Here is a 23612-nt window from a genome sequence, read left to right on the forward strand (position 1 = left end):
GCAGGAAGAATGACATGCTTCCTCTCTTCCTGCCAGTACAGAGTCATTTAGTAGCTACTCCCAGGGACATCTGCTAAGTCACACAGACAGTACTAAACAGTCAACATTCTCCATCGCATTGGCCTGCTTGAGTGGCATCTTAAAAATATGCAGTGAGTGGACTTGTGTGATACAACACTTAGAAAAGAACACTGGGTGAAAAGGCATTAAATATATTCAAGCTTCTGATTGGCCATCTGGTAACTTGGGACTCCTTTTGTTTGAGATCAGCATAAAGCCATTTCTACAAAAGGGAGGCGTCAAAGAAGAAACAAAACCTTTTCTGAACATCCTTTGCTCCAAGATCCATCTACTGATTTCACCTTGTTATTATTGACTGAACTAAGTGATGACATCCCTAAAGGAATCCTTGCTGTGGAATCCTCCATGTTTAAGCATGGCTGCACCATGGCACTGCCAAGACCACTAGAGTCAGAAGTGAGCACATTTTTTTGTAAATAAAAATAATGAATAAAAATAAAATAAATATAAAAGACAAGCAGATGAAACAAGTTATGTAATTTAATTGGTGAAACCCCATCATATGGTTGTGATCAGTTCATGCTCTCAGATGCAGACAACAAACACACGGTCATACAGCCACGTTTACATCAGTCAGAAGAAAAACACATGTTGAAGGCACATGAAGAGCTGGCAGTGACCAAGCCAGTACACAGACACAGGTTAATGTACAAGCCCTGCAACACAAGCAGGTACAATTCTTTGCTTCCAGGATAGTCAGGTACACAGAGTGTTTGCCTCTGGTGAAGCCTATTGAACTCAAACTCCCATCACTGGTTTAGTCCATGGATTTGGAATGAGGTTTCAGGCAAAGCTGCTGCTGTCCCCTGAGAATGTATCTATTCTACATGAATGCAGCTTCAAGCAAGTGAGCTCTCTCTGCAGCAAATCTCTCCACAAGACACAGAGTTCTACATGTACTAGACAAAGGCACTTGTTTTGAATAACTGGAGTGACTACTGTCAAGTTTTGTAACATCAGGCAGGAGCTAATTCCATCCAGCCCACTTCTGCTTGGGCTGAGGAATGCCTATAGGAGGAACTTACTTTACTAACCATTGTTCTAATTTACCACAACCTGCCATATGGATTTGAGGTGGGAAGAAGGTGGTAGAAAATAAAACAAAAACACACACACACAAAAAAAAACCCCGCAACACACCCTCAAATATATAATAGAATCTGTATATAGGAACCTGATTTAAGCAATTAAGGATTAGGCAAGCTAAATGTGTGGAGAATAAGGGCAATTTATATATGAGAAAAATATAAAAGCATCAGGAACTTTACACTGTACACTGTGTTAATATTGATTTATATGGAGATAAATGTGAAGGGGAGCAGAGGGGTGGGAGATGCTTCAAAAGGTCAGTCAGACCATCAGGAGTGTTGATGGGCAAGCAGAGGAAAGGGTATACATATCGCAGTATGCTTTCACAGAGCAGAAGAACTGCTTGAAGATGATAGCCCTGCTAACACAGGCATGACTGGATACCTTTGGCACAATCAGAACTGATCTGAGAGCAGGTCACAGAGCCTTTGGGACACGGTATCTCGACTGGTCCTCAGTGTGAGTCGGTACATCTAGAAGGAAGAAAGCGCAAAGAAGTTGTAGAACTTAATGTAATATTCTTTAGAATATTAAACCTACTGCAGCCCCTAATGTGACATGGCTAAAAACTAGCCTGTGTCATTTATCACATTTTAATTATTTATTTTGTGAATGTTGTGATTTAAAAATGCACTTGAATATTTTAATCTTACCTTTTGAAATATCAGTACTACAATAGTCAATATTACAATTAATAGTCATGAGTGTATACAATGCTGCATGAATGTGTGTTCTTTTTACACTGCAACTTGCCTGTGCTTGTGTGTTTGGCTCTAGTCTCAACAGGCAGCCGACCTGTATAGTCTTGGTGTGGATCACACCAGCACCCACAAAGTTAGATGGATTTGGATCTACTCCATCCAGCAGTGCTGTTCCAAATCCAATGATCTATCACCCCCCCGAACACGAACACACACACACACACACACACACACACACACACACACACACACAATTTTTCCCTGGAACATTAACTGACCCTTGCAAGTAAAATCAACAGAGCTTATTATAAGCATGCAGTGGAAGAGGACTGATGACTTTTGTCCAAGAATGGAGAGCTCAATTAACATTAATTAAACTTCATATTGGTCATGCCTCATTTTGCAGTTACCTTAGCTTTTGTGACCTCTGTGTCCATGGAATGCTTAGCTTTGAAGATCTTTTGCACCTCCTGCTGGGGACTGAGGGTAATAAATTAAGTTGACACTTTAAAAACTACCCCACACATTATCTAAATTAGTAAAACGTGTAATAAGGGAGATGCTGTATAAAACGGACGTGACAAGGTGACAGACAGACAGACAGACTTATTCCTGCTGTATGCTAAATAATACTGGATTCAAAATGAAAAACTTACAAAGGGCAGATAATATCCCATTTATTTCCAGGCACGAATGAAATAAACAGCAATGAAATATTAGCACTTTTACTATACAGTCACCTAATTATGGCTGATTATAAATATTCTGACAAAGTACTTAAAAGTAGTGAGCATTAAACATCAGGGTATCTGCATATGCATTGTATTGTAAACTATTGCAACCACTGATGCCACACACTTAATATCACCAAAAAAAATATTAAGACCAAATTGCTCAAATCTATAAACAATTAAAAAACACATAGTATACTGCTGCTACAAAAAAAATCCAGAAATGAAATGTTTCGTTTGACAGTGTTCAGTACTTGTTTTCCCCCCTCTTCCTGAACACAAAACACTTTAGTAAACAGCAAAAATATTAGCTGTATCCACTGTGCCATGAAGGCTGCTTACGCGCCAAGCTGCTTCCAGCGCTGAAAGAACTCTTGCGATGTCATCTCAGTGGGCTGGAAAAATTTGTTGAGGGTGATGGGCAGTCTAATGGAGATATTCTGCATACTTCCTCCGTACCTGCAGTGCAGTACACAGCTTTAGAGCTATAGGTAATTTCTGTTCCAATATACTCTCTCCCTCACCCTCCTTCTATAATGCATGCATGCATGAAACATCCAGTGTGCGTCACGAGCTCTGAGCAACACAACAAAGTGGCAAACACACCCACCTGAAATGAACGCTGAGCACTGGTGCCTCCACAAAGTCCAACAGGCACTCGATGTTAAAGACCTGCTGAAGTTGGGCGCCACCATCTACTACAGGGTCTGCAGGTGTTGTATGAATATTCAGCTGTGAATGAGCCATTAAGGACACAATGGATGCAGCAGTCACATAAAAACAGGACTGTTCACTGACACCAGGAAAGACACCAGACAAACCAATAACTACAATATTTGGACTCATGTGTTGACTAAAGTAAATACACTGGAAGTATATATTAATTAATATGGGTAGTTTGTGGGAAAACCTTTATGAAGTTTCAGATATTCATAGCAAATTTTCCATAAAGTTATCATCACCAATATTGAACCTACAGATGTTCCTGGAGTTTAAAAAAAATCATAATTTTAATAATTCTTTATATTTTTAATGTTAAAATATTAAAATGCTTTAACATAATATTTATGATGTTTTATTACTACTATGGAAACCTAATAGGTGGCAAAACTTTCAAAGATCTTTTAAAAGGATATGAGTATTAAGGGCATCTTGACAGACCAGAGAGGCAGAGAAATTCAGGAACTGTGTTGTGGTTTTGTTTCCATAGAACACATACATGCGACCTACAGCAGACAAGAGTGCGGTTGGATGGTGACACAGGAGCACTGAAAACATGGACTCAAGAACACATCCAGGGGAAACTGATATTATTGGTCATGTATGTGAAGTATTTACCCAAGTTCTGTCTGAACTCAGATTTTAGGCCTATCTGTAGAAGCTGGTTCTCATATAGGACTCCATTGTTCTTACAAACAAACCTAAAAGATGGACAACTAGAGAAATTAGCACAAAGCATTGTTCTGAACATTAATTACCTTGCAAGGTTGAAATACACACAGTTAAAACTTCTTTACTGTATTTTTGTCAGGGATAATAAAGTCCAAATACACACATTTAATAAAAGAAACCCAGTAAATTGACAGTTTTTATCTTCTGAAATTACAGGATAAAACCAGACTGAGTCAGTGGTGTAAATTTTACCCTGATATATTGCTTGGTCAAATGTACTTGATCATCACCATTTACATGAATTATATCAGGGTGGGGCTTCTCCAGACCTTGAGAAGTTTTCCTCAATGATTGATGTTGGAGGCACAACAGGAAGGCTTTCTGTGAACACGTCCACCAGCAGACTGGCTGCGTTGGAAGTAACAGGGGGGCTGGCTGAGTTCAGGGCTGCTGCCTGAGTGTGGCCCAGGCCCAGGAGATCTGAGGAGGGGGATGTAGTAACCTGGAAGAGGGAGGAAAAGAGGAGTTATGCAAACAATAAAAGGTCATAAGCACAGGGGATTGGGGTAAGGGGATGGCACATGATGGAAACAACAAACATGAATAAATAAAAATCAACAACTCCACACCATGCTGTTTATATGCAAAAAAACCCCCAAAAAACCAAAAAAAAAAAAAAAAAAACCAGAGGCAGTTTAACATATACAAGATCTGTTCATTTAATGAGGGTTAAATGAACAGTAATCATTAGCCCACACCCATGTACTCTTCATGCATCTGAAATAAGCAAATGGTGTGATATGACATGAGGTATGACATCACAGATATTTCAAGGATTTTGTGAAACTCAAAAAAATAAACTATTAAAATAGAGCAATTGTCAAAAAGAATAATAGTGCCTAATCATGTATTCTAGCTATTAGGGATATCAAGTATCATGATAAGTGATACTTGGTGCTAAAGTCAAAAATTCTGAACATCACTGTACTTGTTTGCTATGGTATCGAAGGTACTAAACTTATTATTTGGAGATTGAGATTTCTTCAGAACTGAATCGCGGCATAATAACCCTACAAATGGAGTCGTACATCAAATGCAAAGGGAAGAAAGTGGATGGTAAAAATATAACATGCAATAACCGACCAGGGTAGGCAGAGTAACAGGTTTGCTGCAAAAAGAAAACAAACAAAAAGTCATGCATGGAGATATTTACATCTGAATTGGATGATCACGCACAAGTTATTGACAAAAGCCAGTAAACAACGTGCCTCAGAGCATCTGGAGGAAAGGAGGAAACACCTCAAACTTATCTATGAACCTCAAAAGACAGACTTCCATTATTCATGGGGAATGATTGCAATTAAAAGGTTAATGCTTAAATTTTGTGTCGTCATCAAGTGGAGTCGGGTCAGACTCTGTTCACTTGACAATATGCTGAAACATCCATTCCAGGGGTTCATGAACTTTGGCATGCAAATTTGCAGCACACCAATTTTAAAAACATAGCAAGCTAGGAAGCAATTAGTCATGCAACCCAATGAAATTCACACAGGAACCTGGAAGAAGGTCGGAGCAGGCGCTGAAGTGGGAAGTCTATAAGCCTGCGGTGACAAGGGGGAGAGGGGTGTGTGCAGAAGGGAAATGGAAGAAATGGGGCGTGGTCTGTTGGTTGGGAGAGGGGCTGTAGCCAATAGATCACAAACGAAAGAGGGAGGGGCGTGCTGAAGAAAAGAAAAGCAAAGAGGGAAAACATGAAAGGTTCAGACTTGTAACATGGGTGTGAAGCAAAGAACATGTACAAATATCTATGACAGAAAAAAAAGATCATCAATACAGAAAGGTTATTATTGCCTGAGATCTGTTATCACACCTTGACATTTGTGTTGGCCACGATATGATCATTGCTTCCGTTCACATTGGTACTGCGCTCCTTGCGACTGTCTTCCATATCAGACACAGTCCCAGAACCCTTCTTCTTCTTAAGTTTAGCCAATATGGAGGACTCTCTCTCAGGGAAAGGTGGCATCTCCTCCAATACTGTGGCCTTTTAGAATCACAAATCATACAACTGACTAATACATTAAAAAAAAATTTATGTTCAGACTAAGATTAAGAACACGTTTTTGTTGCAATTTCAATTAAATTCTACTCGACTTCAAAGCACAACAGAGTTAATACTCTAGATAAAAATGAAAACCTTTAAATAGATTTTGTTCAAATTCCTAACATCCAAACACTGGAATCATTTGGAAATGTATTCAGTCCATAAACACAAGCATCAGAACACGTACCAGCGCAAACAAGGACAAAGTTCCCTTTTGACTGTTTCTGACTATTGCTGAGATTAAGGCATTACACCCTAATCTAAAGCAAGACCCAAATCAAACAAAATAAGTATAGGTTATTTTAGCACAGTTGTTATATGCTTAAGTGTATATGTTCATACTGGCTGGGCCATTTTAATGCCCTGTTAAAGGACAATAAGTGATCTGTTGAACTGAATTCTTTCTTGGATGGCCCTTTATGAAGTGGGCTAAAGAGGAGATGCATTTCTCAGAGCTGTACCAGTATGTCTGTGCTAGCGATGCAGCTCAGGCGCAGGTACTCCACAGCGCGCTGCTGCAGCTCCACATCAGCATTGCGAAGCTGACTGTCGGCACGCAGCACTTCCTGTATGGTGCCCTTTACCTCAGGGAAGAGGTTGATGAACTTTACGTAAGCTGAGAGAAGCAGCGCCCGCGTAGGAACTGAACACAGGTGGAACTTTGAGTGGAGCAGGTTAAACTGTATGAGTGGACTGAGAGAGAGAGAGAGAGAGAGAGAGAGAGAGAGAGAGAGAGAGAGAGAGAGAGACTTTAACTGTACAAGGGGTTGACCGATAATCGGGAGCTGATATTTAGCATTTTCCTGAATATCGTAATCGGCAGTTGAACTTATTGCCTTGCTGATAAAAGCATTTTTATAAATGTATGTGCATACCTGACGCAACCCCGATCAACCCACCCCAAAAACATCTGGCCTTGCTTCAAATGTGGATGAAGCAGTTCTGTAATCTGTTTCTACATTCCATCCACAATGCTATTGGATTGTTAGAAATGTGGACCATGTGCCAAGTAAATCAAATCAAACATGGTTTTAAGCATTTATGAGAAATGCAGGAATGAAGCAGCCATTTGCTTCCACAGCAAGATGAAAAGTAAGAACATATCAGAGTTGAACAATGCAATTGGCAAAAAACATAGTGCATTCGATAATAGAATTTTGCTCACTCATTCTCGCATACACACCATGAGACACCACAGTCTTGATACTTTACTGTTTTTGTTCTGATGCACAATTACACTCTAGCCAAACATACCCAACTCATGCATGCAACATGCACCCGACCAGAAACAAATGTATTTTACGCAACAGACAAATTTTTTGGGGTGAAAATGATGTCTCTGATGTTGCATAAAATACATTTTTGACTGAAGGACAAAATTAAATCAAGGTTATTATACCCTGTGGTGAAGGCTGAGGGCAGCAACCCAAGTCTTGGGAGCAATAAACGTGTGCCACCAGACCAAAGAGTCAGCCAGAGCAACCAGATTTTTTCATGTGTTCAGAAGCAGAACTCCAAAGTACTATGTACCTAGAGCGTGGGTCTCCAGCGATAAGGTTACCGAACTCGCCCAAAATGTAGCCTCCCACCTTTACCAGGTTTTCATGACAGGCAGGAGCCTGCAGGGCCTGAGGAAGAGAGGTGGGACAGATTAAAGAGCTGCTATCAAAATTTCATATTCCCCACAAGTGGTGCTGATTACAGGATCAAAATGACATTCTTCAATAGAGAGATGATGCACCAGGAATGAATAGAAGGGTGTTAAACTCATTTTTAAGGCACTGCTTTTCTTCTGTTTACAAATGTGCAACTTTTATAACCATCAAATAAGGACTTTCAGCATTTAGGGACTATAAAATTTGCAGAAGTCTTACTGTTCTTTGGTAATGAATAAACCACTTGTGAGTCAAATTAAGTGCATAGTTGAACATGGTTTACTGCAGCTGAAGGACTAGAACTCTATTTTTGTGGCTTTCTTTTTATACCTATTGTTTATAGCCTTCAGTGATTTAATTACCAAATATCAAAATCAATACGGTATCAAAACTCACTGTATTAAATATAATCAAAAACATTCTTATATGTATTAAAACAGAAAGGAACAGCCCTAGAAGAGTCAAAGATTCTAACAGAGAAACAGCTAGAGAGCAAGTCATACCTCGAAAACAGTCTTGGCAGCATAGCCCTGAACGTCGTCTCTGTTGATGACTATCTGAATGACTCGGTACCACACCTCCTCGCTCACGTAGTCGCCAGCAATACGGATCAGATTTAGGATGGTGTCTACGTACCAGGTATAGTCCACTGCATATTTCTCCGCAAGGATGGCCACTTTTAAGACCTTATGGAGAAAGTGGTGGTGGGGGGTGAGAAACAAAGAGGCAAACAATTTTCAGCAAATTTAAACGTTGAGGACAGCATTAGAGAACATCTGGTGCCAAGACTGACTTATATGCACATGCACACAGTCAAATAGTCATAAGTATCTGTGGTGGCACCTTTAAACTAAATTAGAGCTAAAGCATTAGTGAACAACTGCAGTTCAGACACCTAGAGGAATCCATCTGTCTATAAACAATAGAAAACAGGTTTTTGGGTTTAAAAAGGTGCATTAGTCAAGAGTCAAGAAACATCAACTTTAGAAATTATGGTGAACACAATAACGTCGGGCCAATTTTTTTCTTTTTAGATTTGCTTTTCATTCCTGCCCATGAAGACAAAGCATGCCTCTAAGAGCTATGGTGGCCAGGGGTGTACAGTTTTCTTGCAATACCTAAACTGTGATGACTTCACTTTCGTGTGATGAGGTAGACTGTTAATGAATAATACTTCGCTATTTAACAAGTTGTCAGAAAAAGCGAGCCACATTGTAGCAGTTCTCTCGGTGCGCAAGTGCTTATATGACAAAGCCTAGATGAATGACGAGCGTCAGGTAAGGGTTACAACACTGCTCTCCCCTGGCAAAGAACTGATTTATTCTCCTTAGAAAATAGGCCAAAACGGGCATCAACTCCCATTTCTTTAAACTAGCAAAATAATATTATTTAGAAAAGAATGTTATGGAAAAAACTAAATTGGTAATCAAATTATTAATAATGGACTAATACCCAACAACAATACATTTAGTGTTAGTGAAGACAGAGAGAGAGAAGATAAACATACGATTTCTTCCCGGATTGAGTAGTCTGCGGTTTCTAGGTAACTGAGCATCTCTGCGACGATCTGCTTGGCGTTGCTCCGGTCACACATGGCGTAGAGAAGGTCGACGGCACGTTGCCTCACACTCACATCCCGCTCAGTCTGCAGGGCGCAAACACACTCCAAGGTCAGGGCTCAGCATGCATCAAAGAAAAACTGCAGCTTTTGTGCAACGTACCAGGTCAGAACCAACAACCATCTACTAAACGCATGTTAAACTGTTCCTCAGCTTGAGTTCTCAGCACTTAATGCACTGCATATGTGTGTGTCTACAATGCTCTTTGACCCATGGGTCAGCTCACAATGGACTCGACAGAATGACTGTAGCAGGTATGTTAGAGGAAAAAACAGGGGTTCCAAGGACTAGGACTGAGAATCACTGGCATGCTCCCCAACAAGTGCAATGATTACCTTAAGAGCATTGATCACAGTCTCAATGTGTGTTTTGACAGCCTCGTGGGAGAATTCTGAGCTGGCGAGCATGCACATGCTCTCCAGAGCAAGGTAGCGGAGGTTAGTCTCTCTGTGCTGCAAGAACTGACCCAACTGATTACACGCGCGTACTAGCAATGTGGGTTCACTGAGGGTTGGGGGAGGGGGGTGTGAACACGATACAGAGACAGACAGAGAGACAGAGATTTGGTTTAGAATTGGATAAACAACATGACTGTGGGCACCATTACAATGGAGTTAAACTTTAGAACAGTTTATTTTTTCTGAACACAGCGTGTCAATGCACAAAACCTGTCGTGATGGATGATGAGACTGATTGCTTCAAACAGCACAGCATTCTTGGCATTGGAGTGTTGCACTTTCTTGGACTTGGGAGGCTCTTGGGCCTTGTTCAGGATTGTTTCCAGGCATTCAGTTAGACGTCCACGAATGGCCGCATCCTCTGAAAAGGTGTCAACATAAAAGCACAGAAAAGAAAAGGGTAATGTATGAACACATCCATTTAAAAGAAACGCTTAAGTACACCAATAATAAATTTAGCCACAGGGAACAAATCAGTAGAATTCAAATCACATTTGGCATATAACATGACCTGTAGAAAATGTGTGGGTAATTCTGTACATTCCTACACAGTTAATGCAAATGCACGCTCACTAACAAACACATATAGCTCCTGTGATTGCTTGAACAGCTGTGCCCTCTGTTTTTCATCAGTATTTTACTATGTACCACTCAAGAGAAAGCGTTATTGTTATTGCTGCCTATTACATCTTAGGCATGGAAATAATATAAACCTAAATAGAAACAATTACTAAAAACATAATACTGAACTGCAATGAACTTCTAGCAGCTTCTTTCAATACAGTATATATGGGAATAGCTGTGAACCCAACTCTAAAATGGTGAAGAGAGAACTGAATTGAAATGTTTACCAGTAATGTTTTACATTTTGCTAGGGGCCAGGTACATTACTGTCACTACAACACAGAAACATAAAACCTTATGCAGTGGTTTAGTTTGTAACTAGAGAGGGAATTAGATAAAATAATTTTGAAGGTTTCTTTATGCAAGAGTGTCCAGCAGCAAAATCAAGAGCCCATACAAATACAGTGAACTGTTCAAGCCTTTAAAACGCACATTTATGTATTCGGAAGTCTTGGCAATAAGAACATTTAAAAATATGTTTGCAGTATAAATGTGTCCTAAAGTTTCAGCCAAGACCTATCCTTTGGTCAAAATCAGATCAATCAATAGAGATGACAATAAAGCTTCACATAATGTACCTAGCATATAGGACTCCAGTGCCCTCTTGTAAAGCAATGTGCAAGTAAATGTACAGCATGCCTGATATCCATAACACACATATATACAGCTCCCCACCTGGTGGTGGATAGCACTGCAGTAGGCGAAGGAGCTTGACTGACAGCCAAGGGGCAGCAACAAAGTAATACGTGTAGTCCTGCAGGTCTGTGGACGCGGATGTAACAATCTGACAAAGGGAGAAGGCAGAGGGAGGGACAGGCACAAAAAACCCACTCTTTAATCTTCATCAAATGATGTCTTTGAGTGATTATTAGGGATGCTCCAATCAATCAGTCACCAATCATTATCTGCCGATATTCATTCCAAATCCGAAAGACGATAAAATCACTGTATGCAATGTGTGTGTGAAGTAGAAATCCCTCGTGGTGGTATACATCGATATTTTAGTACTATGAACCTCACTGGATATGAGAGAATTTATAACATCAACAGCAAGCATGAAAGGCATGCCAGCACAAAGTCACTAAAGCGAGTTAACCTTTTAGCAACTCAGTTGTCCGTGGGGGGACTTGAACATTTAAGAAGACAGCTGCTTGCTTTGTCGCAGAACAATAAAAGCTGCTTTCCCACACCATGTGGCACGAGCCTACCTGCATGCTGTGCACAAGTGTAAATAGCAAGTGGCTATTCAGCACAGTGGCGAATGTTGTACATGAGAAGAGGAACAATGTGGAGACGCTTATATTTCTCAACAAAAATTGGAATAGATTTTTCTTGCATTGTATAGGCTTTAAATGGTATCTTACACTTCCTTGTGCTTTGAAACAGTCCAGATTGTTGACCATATTAAAGTTTTATTCCATAGGAAGGTTAAAATATTTACTAAACTGCTCTTTAGCTAAGCATAGGCCATTAATTTTTCATTGGTTTCAGTTTCTTGTAAATCTACATGACCTGTTAAGAGAATAGAATATGTTGCATGTCACCTTACAATAAAGAGTTGTCAATTTATTATTTATAACATTATAACTATAACAACATTTAATAACTATAAAGATTTCTGGATAACTTAACCCCCCAACCCTCCTGTGTATCGGTCCCAAAAACTCAGCCACAAAAAGCCTGATTGGAACAAAATAAATAAATAAATAAAGGTTAGGTTCAATGGTAAATCAAATCAATTTTATTGTGATGTAAAATTTGTTGTGTTATATATCTCTGTTAATCAACAAACCCAGCAGTCTGATCACCCAGTAGCATTTTTCATGTACCCAAACTGGTATGTTTGTTAATGAGGGCCAGGTGCAAAATACTGTTCTGTCTTTTGACCAAGTGAATATAAATACAACTGCATTACATTTTCAAAACAGTTTTGAGCATCCATCAGATCCACTAAGCAATATGCTCTTTCAAAAACATACGATGCAAATAACTAATGTGATATTTTCATGGAAAAAAGTCCCGATGGTCATATTATGCACCCTCATTTAGCCAAGACATCATCACTTGACCTTCTGCAAGAATGTCAAAGAGGTAAAGAAATCTCAGACTGGTATTTTGAGATTATTAATCTACATTTTCAAGTCACTCAGATTTGGTACTCACCTAAGTACTCTCCTCTTTAGCTCCTGTTACAGATTTCAGTGGAGTTTGGGTTAGTGAACTGGGATAACTGAAGCCCAAATGGGTCAATTTACACAAGTCATACAGGCAAACAACAAGGCAGCCCCTATACAGTGTTGGAACACTTTGACTTTCTATATGGACATTGTGAATAACACTGATATGTCCATTAAGTTACATAAGGGTTTGTGTTGGAAAAGAGACCCGAGTGTGTGGATTTTACCCTGCTGAGTCTGGCCACAGCCAGAGAAACGGAGGTCTTGAAGTCATCTGGGTTCTTCTGAGCCAGAGTTATTATAAGACTTGTTGCAGCAGTCACCACCCCCTGTGAGAGGTAAATTAATCCCATTACATACACTATTAACTTTTAGACTTCATAGAAAAGGAAGGAAGAAAAAAAATTGTAAGCATGGAACTGTACATTTTTCACTACCGGCTTGTTATGGGTAAGGGTATGGAACGCATAGTAGGTATGAGCATCATATTCATACCCATTATGGGCAAGTTAGGGCCTGGACCATGATACATAAAAAAGGCAGTCTTCTGTAGTGGTTGCTATGTCAAACTGCATGATGCCATTTTTAGAGAATTTATGAATAGCATATAATGACTTTTGTCTATAGTGCACATCTAAAAAGGTCCAGAGAGCAGACCATAGAGCCACTATCATACTTGGCATCAAAAGAAGAATTCAGATTAACGATCACAACACCTTGTCACACTCCATAAGAAAATGGCCAAACTTCTGCCAATGCTTTTGACAAATGTCAGAGTTTTCAGGGGCATCTACTGAGCTACCTGCCTACCAACAAAATTATTCACAACCCTAAATTCTCCAAGATTAGAAAATCTGGAACACATTTGATGGCCATCAATAAAATGGCAGAAGCAATGAGTGTGATTGAGGCATTGGGGTGAGAAGCTGAGCCAGGTTGGAGCTGTACCAGGTGCTGGTCGTTGAGCAGATGCACCACGCGAGAGGTCCACTCCCCCATGGGGATCAGGTCTGGAGAAGTCCTGTTGAGTCGCAGTAAACACAGGGCTGCACTCTGCTTCACACTGTCCATTGTGTCCCTGTGAAACCCAGAGTCACAGTGGTGAGATTGTCTTTGATACAGCAATGAACTGGTAACAGGTTAGATAAACATATATTGATAGTATTCTTTTCCATAATCTTGCCTTCATTTCTCTATAAAAGCCATAAACTGATGAGCTACAACTCATTTTCTTCTTTTTGCTTATGCTTTTAAATATTGGAGAAAGGTTATGATGGAGGTTATGGGACTGAAGAAAGGGGGTTGACTCCTCTGGTGGCTACATGTGGGGTGGAATTACAAAATCAATTGTTGCAGCTTTAACTCAAGGCTCATAGGGCATGGCATAGAGAAGCTGCTCCCTCGCTCACCCTGCCACCAAGATGCGCGGCACCTCCGCAGCGAAGGCCTCTGCCATCTCTCTGCTGCCCACATTGGCGATGCAATGCAGGGCCAGGTTCATGAAAGTGGGGTTCCGACTAGACAGGTCGTTCTTGATGGCATTGTTGATGAGCCGGATCAAATCACTGTTACTATTCACCAGCACTGAGATGAACAGATAGCCCTGGAAAATGCCAGAAAGATCACATCCACTTGAGAGTATAGGATAAAACTATTCAGTGTGTGAAAAGAACATCATCTGGCAAGATCTGAGCATTCACACCATAAAAAGAACAAAACAAAGCCACACACACAGACTGAGCTATGCCCACTTGCACACAGTCAGAGCCACTAATGAGATGGCAATATTGCATTTTCAGTTGCCCACAAACACAAGTGCAAACATGCCCACTACCATGCCAGAGCACTCACTATCTGTTTCTCTGTGTACTTGTTGGAGCTGAGGAGGTTGACTGCTTCCATGTGACCAAAGTCGATATCATGGCCCAGCAGGAAAATGAAGAGCAGCTTACACACATATTTCTTCTTACTGTAACCATCCAGAGCTTTATCTCCTAAAACATACCACAGCAAGGAACATCTAATGTTAACATATAATGTTTTATAAACAGGTGTGGGAAGCTAGGGACTCTGGAGATCACTTGTCCGCTATGTGAAGTAATTTTGTCTTGCCACTACAGCCCTCAATCGGGGCACACAATTTTGTACAGCTACTTTGTTACATGTTCCAGAAAGTATAATCCCAAAATAAAGAATGAATGGAACTAAGATTAATGGAATTGGAAACTAAATTGTTGAAAGGTTAAACTAAAGGAGATGAGTCAGCAGCACCAGACAGGAAGAAGAGATCCACATGTTTTCTCCACAGGGAGCAAGCAAGCCAGCGCTTACTCAGATTTGGAGTGCTAAAACATGGGCTCTTTTACTGCTAATGTGGCTCAACTTCAAACAGACATGGAACAAAATTACATGACATATGGGAAATAAATTCTCTCAATTTGCCACTTGAAATTGTCATTTTACACTATTATCTTCTAGGCTAAAAATTGTGGAAGTAGCTTCTTATGGGAGTAAAAATGTAAAGCCAAGAATCTCTAAACTACTTCTCTAAAAAAGCTATTTTAAATAAAATGTGCTCTTTAGATGAGTCATATTTGTTGCTAAAAGCATGATGGCATTAGATAAATGTTCTGTTCATCCATAGACTTGACATTAGGCAATCACAGTTTTAAACCCTACTTACACCCACACTTCTCAACTTACCTTTAAACTTGGAGCGAATATTGGCCAACTCTTTGTTAATTCTTTTAATCTCTGCCTCCTTACTTTTACCTGAAATAAAGAGTGCAAAATACACCTTAATTTTAATGCTTGGATCTGACAGTTACACATCCACACAATGTTACACATTGTTTTGTCATGTGCTGATTATGACAAAAAATGAGGATCAAAAGATGTACTAATCTATATTAGGCCAATTGTAGACTAAAACAAGTATCAGAGAACCCACCAGCACATACCCCAACCAGAAGTGTATTGAGCAATACTAACTTCCTTTTTCACCTTCTTCAGCAACCCTGTTCAGACAAGCAAAGTTGTTCCTCAATAGTTAAGGCAGAATTTGATCTAATCTAGCAATATTATTCTTTCCAAGGTTCCCTTGTGCAAAGCTCTGAAAGATAGCATCTCCTACTTTGTTGCTTAAAAAATTTATATATATATATATAGTGATATCTGAAGATTTCAAGGAGAAACTGCAGTGTACTGTAGTAAAAGATGCTGTAGTATAGGTAGTCAAAATTGCTGTGAAATACACAAAGTTTCCAGAGATACAGGATGTTTTGAAAGTCCTTCATCACTGTGCAAGCAAAATGCAAACATTAATTTCAATGAGGTTCTTAAATATAAATAGGAAATGAAGTAGATAACTGTCATGTTTAACATATGCCTGGCTTTTAATTCCTCAGGACATTAACATGCTGCACCATAAACTAGCATCAATCTAACACAGCCTGTAATCCTCTTTTAAACTGGAAGTCTTCTTAAAGTTGCCTAAAATGCAACCAGCATGCATGGAGATACATAACATATACTGAATTAATTTCAGCATTCCTTTAAATGCCAGAAAATCATGTAAACGTTAAAACTGGATCCTAAATGGTATTGTCACACCATTTATTTAAAACACATATGTTGGTGTGGACTCGAACTGCATTGTACAAACTTAATCTTTTGTCTGTCATCATCTCTGACATAGGCAACACTATAATATGTTTCCAAAAGCTTAAATAGAATTTCCTTTTTAAATGTAATAATTTTCTATTATAGTTATATTATCTTTACTTTCTGTGTAAACCGTTTTGCGCTTAGACATCTTCCCCAACGATCGTTTAACAATTTGTGCATCAGTGACAGTTTCCTTAATTGGTGCTATCTTTTCACAGTGGCTCGTAACAGTGCACGCCACATACATTTTTGAAGCTAATCCATCAGATAACCTAGATACATATTAACCATGGGACATACATTTAATGAACGGTATGTAATTTTTATTTTTCGTGTAAATCCTCTCTTACAAATCTCACACAGGGTCACGTGTGCTAATCAAAAGTTGGTTAAAATCTAAGGGTCGTTTAAAAAATTTAAATTAACCAACATAACTGCATTAAAATGAGGTTTCCGTGTACGATAATGCTTGCCATCTTGTTCTATTTATGTTTCTTGCTTAAGATAGCAGGAAGGTTATAACCTTAATAATCATCTGACGTCTCTCTGCAGGAGGGATGGAGATATAATCCTTAGCTCAAGCTTTAAACCACCTAGTCTAGCTGGCTAGTTGTAATTTACGATAAGGTTCAAATCAAAGTATCCAAAAGATGTTATCCACACCCATTTGATCCGCTAGGCAGCTACCTTACAGCGGTAAGACAAATTAACATCTTATATCGAATACAGTAACTTGAATAGCTCATATTTTCTCAACATAGATGAATAATAAATGTTTGTATTACGCACAAACACCGAGGTCTCTCCTGTCGCTTAAATTGATCTATACAGTTAGCTAACGCTAGCTAACCAACGGTACTTAGCTTAGCTTATTTATACTAACACCAAGTTCACTTAATTAGCTAGCTAGCTAGCTAGTTAGCTAGCTTGGAAAACACCCATTAACAGTAAATAACTTACAGTTTCTTATGTCAGAGATAAAAACTGCAAGGCCTCGCATTCCATCTCCCTTAGAAACCGCTGGCATATTTGTTGCAGCCGATATTTTAAGTCCGTTTTCGAACCAAGCAAATCAAGACAAATAGCTAGGTTTACGATATTCTTCTTCTATTACATTTCCGGCAACCAAGACACGATCATGCATTTACTGCCTCCAATAGGTCGTTCATAAATTCTCGTCTTAAAAAAAACATGAAATACTTAACCTAAAGGAACAATACGTCATTTTACCACCAAAAAGTACCAAACAATATTTATGAAAGTGATTATTATTTTTCCATTTTTCTATAAACTACAGCTCACATGAGATGAAAAATCAAAGTGCTTCGTAGTCTTCAAATGAATCAATTTGAGCTCCATAGAACGGGTCCACCACATGGACGTGGCCGTGTTTAAATTATAGACCACTAGGTGTCAGTATAAATGGATGTTTCATAATGTGAAAAGGAATCTTTGGTATTCTTTGCTGATCCTTTAAATTTACTGAAGCAAAAATAAAAAATATATTGTAGCATCAGCCTGGAAAAAGAATCAGAGAATGCCATTTTCTGCTTAAGATGACAGCTCTTTATAGCAAATGAAGCTTTTGGAAAGATTCACACACAACAAACAGTAGAAACTAGACTGATGGAGGAAAATGAGTGTAAGGTTGCTAAAGAACACACACTTCACAGACTGCAACACTTTACACTCACTAATTTTAATAAAAAGGGAACGATAAGACTTACTAAACAAAACACACACATATTAGCTTCTTTCCACTGTAGAGCTGAGTTGTGAGTATGGATAGTAACTATTCCAGCTGCATTTCTACATGAACATGATTCAGCACAGAATATTTACAAACTGTGCTCAGCATAGTTTTCCCAAGATGGTTAACTATGTTTAACTATGTTAAGGGCTGTAAAACACCGTTTTGGTGTGCCGGCTTAATAACATTGAGATTCACTGACTGACTTTATACAGTAGAGGTAAACCTCTTGTTGCTTTGTCTCTAATTGCCAACATTAGCTCTTGGAACATGCCCTGTGCCATTTTTGGAAACATAAAAACACTAAAAATAGTCCAAACAATTCCAAATTATGTAGTTTTGAACTACTGGCATGTGTATATGGTTTGGGAAAGACAAAAAATGTTAAAAGACAGAAATGAAAATCTTCCGTTTTTGCTAATATTTATATGAACATGAAGAAAATGAGAGAAGTGGCAGCAACTGCCACACATGCTGACCAGGCACTGACGCATTGTGCTTGTCATTGAAAGCAAAAGCACCACCCCTTCTCAGCTGCCTTAACTCTTTCCTGAAGGAGTGCACAGTACCAACATTCTTTGGTGGAACATGGTTGGTGAGAAGGGACATTGATGTTACTAGGTAGGAGTTAGGCATTGTGTTGGATGGTGAAGTAATACTATTTCTGTGCTGTGATCTACTTTGTGACATGGCACTTGGGCTCTCTGTACTGCATGAGTTAAGTCAGTGAAGCAGGATTGGCATGCAGGACAAAGGGGACATCATAGAGGTAAAGGTTGAAATTGTGTAATGCACCATGACAACCAGAAGCTCTCACCTCATCATGCATTAGTTATGTTCTGGTTTGTTCATCAGCAGCTGTAGTATGTGATGACTCTCTTGATCTCGTCCCAAATCCGTGAAAGGATAGTGCCGATGCCATTATTGCTGGCATCTGTGTCTATGATGAACTCGCGGCCTGCCCTGGGAGATACCACCATTGGTGCTTCACATAGGCAAGCATGGAGAGCGGTGCTCAACCACCTCTTCCCCCTCATCTCTCTGGAGCACAACCTGTGTAGCAGTCTGTCTATATCAGCACACCTGTTCAAAAGCACCAGTAGCAAAAGCCAAAGCAAGGAACTTACACAGCTCAGCAACATTCCATGTGGTGGGCCACTGCCACACCATGTCCACATTTCCTGTGTCAATCTCCACTCTGTCTCTGCTCACAGCATGAAGCAGGAAGCTCATGTACCTGTAAAGGGATTTACGTGTGGTAGAGTGTACGGAGTGGAAATCCGGGGTTCGCCAAGTAAGGACTGCTCTGTCACTTCCAAGTAAGTTCCAACTCAGAATGCACATTTATTAGTGTTCACACAAGAGAGAAGTGAAAAAATGTAAAAAGGAATATAAACAAAGTAAAAACAGTTTCTGGGCACAATGACTCGTTCGATTCCATATGCAGCCATCCAATAAAAGGCCTCCTGACTTGAGTTCAATACAGGATAAGGTGTAAGGCCACAAGGCCGATTAGGCATAACAGTACCTGCTGGTACAGTCCCAAACAGTCGTGGTGATGGGGCAGGGCTAACCCCATCATAATGAGACTGGAAGAGGTTGCTGTTTTTTGGATGCAGCTGGAGGAATACCTGTTCCAGGCATGTGAGTGCCCCTTTAAAGTTGGGTATGTGGACCAGCATATCCAGTGCATAAGTAGATGATGCACTGGTTGCTAGGGATGCTGGCTAGCTACTCCATTAAGTGCTACAATGTGGCCAGTGCGTTACACAGATTGACAGCTATACATTTGATGTGCCATATCCATGTTCCCACTGTAAGTGCCCTTTTCTCTTTGGTGTCTGAAGCGAGTGCCACATACAAATATCCACTCTATAGATCATGATTTCTCAATCTGTGGGCTGCGGACCACCACTGGGCTGTGGTGACATCAATCGTCTTTAAACTAACACATTATATAAACATTAATAGAAGCACACAAATGAAAATATATCACAGATGTAACTCAAAGCAAATTAAACATCATCAGTTTGAGACAATGCAGCATTCATCTCCTTTACTCTGTGGCATCCTTTGTAGACAAGGCAATTCAGCCAAATCAAAGCGGCATCGCCAGTGTTAATGCTGTGTTGCACTAAGTCATTCTGTGTACAGTCTCTCTCCATGGTCGCAAAGATGTCATTATAACAATACAGAAGTTCCCACAGCCACTCTTTTCCCAACCCACTGTCAAAGTTCACAATACTGTGCTTCCACAGTTCATGCACCATGCCCAGTCTTATGCAAACCTCCTTTTTACTTCCAGCTGCAGCCACATGCTTTCTGTTTTCTCCCTCATCCGCTGCATCATCAATGCTGATAAGGTTTCATCTGCACAACCCACAGCCTTTGTGAATGCACCAACCAGCACTGGTGCTGATGTTCAGCTCCTGCAGTACTGGCGGTTTCACCTGCCATAGTGCCTGTAACCTGACAGCGTAGCCTGCCACAGGGGATCCACCAACCAGCACTTGTGCACTTGGCTTAGACCCCTCACCACGAACTGGAGCCCCTTTCACCATCTCATGTAGACTTGGCTGCTACTCGGACCATTGTCTCTTTCCAGTTGTCCAATTTGCCTTTCTTGGTGTGAGGAAGCATGCCTGGTTGTAGCAGCAAATCCGACGAGAGCAGTGAGCTGTTTTCTGTCTGTGTTGCACCCACTGAAGAGCAAAATGTGAATACCAGACTAAGGACGGGATCCTGTTAAATAAGAATGTCAACCATGCCCATTGCTCTGCTTTCACCATTTTGTTTTTTATCTACAATACCTGCAGAACTATTTAAGTTTCCAATGTGCAGATCCATGTTAGCTATCTAATATTATCTGTGGTAGAACAAGGGTTGAACTATACAAATTCTAGAGGTGTAAATATTCATTATTCAAGACTGTCACTTAACAGTCTAGGTTTTTTGAAATCGCTCTGTTGTATGAACCCATTTTGCTTGTGTGGGATTTATATTTGAAGGAGATGACAACACAGTTTGAGGTTTATGGTATGTCAGTTTTGTGGACCAAACTCTCCTTATTTATACAGTTTTCCATTATGTGGCAACTTTAAAATTCCTTTTTCAATAAACCTTCTGCAGTGATAATTTTCCCATTTGATCAATCTTCTCGTCATTATGAAGGGCATTAATTAACATATTCAATCAGCAACCAGTCCAAATATGGAGCTTAGCATACACTTTTAGGTTAATCCGTTAGTATTGATGCAAATATTCCGCCCTGAGATCAGCAAGGTTTAAACAGGGACTCTGTCCCACTTTGAAACTTTAAAAAATAACATTTCAGACAACATCCACAATAAATCTACTAAAGCCTATTATTAGGTAAGCTACCAATTCCTTTTAATTGGTCAGTGTTTGAGCAATTATGGGAAAGGCAGATGCCTAGTATAGTGTGAGGGTAAATATCATCCTACTATCATCCTACATGAAAAGCAATGCTTTGCACATTTAAGTGACTACCATTTATCTATTTACACTGTACATATTTACAAAGTACTGTAGCATACAGTGGCAGATGTGACATTATATTTCATATTTTCTGCAGCTTGTCTAAGCCAAGGACTGTTATTTACAGAGGTCGGGGAGAACACTATATCTAGCTGCTGCAGCAGTGACAATCACTGGATTTATTTGACAAAGGAACTTAAATGACTAAATTTGAACAGCACATCATCTGAAAACAGTTTTCCCTATTTGTGTTTATCCTTGTCTTGTAACAAAGCGCAAGATCCAACGGAACTGTCCACTCACTTGTCTTGGTTTCCATATGTGCTCATAAATGAGTCACTGCTTCGCTCTCTGACTTCAGCCACTCCTGTTTGCTAAACAGCTCGGTGCCTTTTGTACATTGGGCTATATTTGGCTGCTATCAGGTTGTCATGATAGACTTTGAAAAGGTATTGGTCCAGTATAGCTCTAGGGGGCAATGGCTGTGGTTCTTAAAGCCAAACCTCAAGCTTTGAGATAATGAGATATCTACTTCCTTATTCAGTTAATACCATGTCATGATTTTTCCCATATTTGTATCAGGGTAGGACAAATTCTTTCAGTTGTTTGGCAATGAGCAGTTTACTTAACTTTGCCATTTGATTCCAATACATTCAATACCTATAACTATAACAATTACTGAATATCAGCAATTCTTTCACAACTTGAGATCTAATCCATTTAAAGAGTCTATGGTATGTCTCAATAATTCCTAGAAGTGTACTGACCTAACATGTACTCATACAAAAAAACTGAAACAGGCTATTATCATCATCATCATGAACATGCTATCATTACTGTATATTGTTGTTCATGATCATTTAATTTATGATTCATTAAACAATGCATTCTACCACTTAATAAAAAGCCTATTAGAAAATATATTCATTTTTGGTCATTAGTGCACCACCTTATACAATACAATTGCTCCATTCTGTTACAGTCACATTTGTTGTACAAATTATCCATGAGTTTTCACTGAGTAAATGATAGACATTTAGGAAAATTCATGTAAAAATTCATAACTAGATATAAAGTGGAAAAGGACTTGTCAAGTTTACTCAAGGGCTGACCTTAAAAAGATTTAGTAGTTTAGAAAACTTTCCTGAAAGGTGAACACAGAGATATAGGGTTCCTAGTTCAATCAATGGGTGAAAGCCATGGACAGTGACTTAGCACTGGAGGGCTCAATGCTTAGTGTTACTTAGTCTTTAACCCCAAGCTGTTCCAGAGTCCTGACACATCCTGGTATAAAGCAAAATATGTTTAGTGCCTCATGCACAAACCACAAAAATCTAAAACCAATATTATAAATGTTGAGTATAGGTAAGTATGAGTTTTGGTTACTTACATTTTTAAAAATTATTTTTGAATACAATGGGAGACATGGAAAATAGCATTTGGAACCCCAAATGCATCACCACTTATTCAGCTTTTTCTTCAACCATCAACCTTGCTTATTCTTCAAGTACCCCATTGCCAGTTAGTCTATATCTAAAGATTATGTGTGTCAGTTCCTCAGTAGGCAAAAGACCAGGAAAGCTTCAAGCCCAGACCAGATCTCCCCTTCCTGCCTGAAAACTTGTGCTGACAAGATGACTCCAGGCTTCATAAAGGTCTTCAAATTACCAATAGAGTCTCTGTTTCAAAGACTCCACAATCACAACAGTGCCCAGAAATCCCTGCACCTCAGGACTGAATGACAGCAGGTCTCTTGCCCCAACATCTGTGGTGAAGTCTTTCAAAAGACTGGTGATGGCTTACTTTAAGATTATCACAGGACCATTACTGGATTCGTACTGTAACACCTTGATGACCCATGTACCTATTCCAAGGTCCTGTTTGTGGATTTTAGTTCTGCGTTCAAGCCCCAGGAATTCTCCACTTTAAACTCTTTTAAACAGCTTCCTGCCAGACAGATTGCAGCATGGAAGAATGGGGGTGATATTTATCCAGCACCCATCTTATCCATGATTAACACTACAAATGTGTAACCTGCTTATTTTCTCCTTCTACAAACAAATGTGT

The 23612-nt window shown here is 39.5% G+C and overlaps 2 protein-coding genes across 3 annotated transcripts in view; one reads left to right on the forward strand and one right to left on the reverse strand.

Moving 5' to 3' along the window:
* Window positions 1-543: 543 nt before the first annotated feature.
* On the reverse strand, window positions 544-17419 carry LOC113586066 (AP-2 complex subunit alpha-2). Of its 2 annotated transcripts, XM_081710088.1 has the most exons (23): window positions 17258-17419; window positions 15335-15403; window positions 14483-14625; window positions 14041-14234; window positions 13580-13709; window positions 12859-12960; window positions 11130-11238; window positions 10041-10191; window positions 9708-9876; window positions 9261-9398; window positions 8257-8439; window positions 7629-7726; window positions 6560-6791; window positions 5865-6038; window positions 5551-5715; window positions 4324-4496; window positions 3941-4023; window positions 3738-3828; window positions 3213-3335; window positions 2945-3061; window positions 2282-2351; window positions 1924-2058; window positions 544-1643 (listed from the first exon to the last, which is right to left on the reverse strand). In XM_081710088.1, the coding sequence occupies exons 1-23, from the start codon at window positions 17322-17324 to the stop codon at window positions 1566-1568; spliced, it is 2994 nt and encodes a 997-aa protein (XP_081566214.1). In that variant the 5' UTR covers window positions 17325-17419; the 3' UTR covers window positions 544-1565. The 2 variants fall into 2 exon arrangements, with proteins under 2 accessions (XP_081566214.1, XP_081566215.1); XM_081710089.1 differs by lacking the exon at window positions 5551-5715.
* Window positions 15867-23612, forward strand: part of LOC113586057 (mucin-5B) — a 36360-nt gene continuing 28614 nt past the window's right edge. Inside the window, exons 1-2 of the mRNA XM_081711688.1 lie at window positions 15867-16993; window positions 19262-19366. The gene's annotated coding sequence lies outside the window, so the exon portion shown is untranslated. The remainder of the gene's footprint in view (window positions 16994-19261; window positions 19367-23612) is intronic.

The sequence above is a fragment of the Electrophorus electricus genome, chromosome 3, assembly GCF_041902795.1.
Source record: "Electrophorus electricus isolate QZ-2024a chromosome 3, ASM4190279v1, whole genome shotgun sequence".
In the NCBI taxonomy this organism is placed as follows: Eukaryota; Metazoa; Chordata; class Actinopteri; order Gymnotiformes; family Gymnotidae; genus Electrophorus; species Electrophorus electricus.

Bases quoted from the DNA above. Each gene is read 5' to 3' on its own strand.
- LOC113586066 (XM_081710088.1), bottom strand. From the start codon at position 17,324: ATGCCAGCGGTTTCTAAGGGAGATGGAATGCGAGGCCTTGCAGTTTTT. The intron at 7,727-8,256 runs GTATGACTTGCT...TCTCTTCCTCAG, and splicing joins CTGCCAAGACTGTTTTCGAG to GCCCTGCAGGCTCCTGCCTG. The intron at 3,829-3,940 runs GTAAATACTTCA...TGTCTGCTGTAG, and splicing joins TGAGTTCAGACAGAACTTGG to GTCGCATGTATGTGTTCTAT.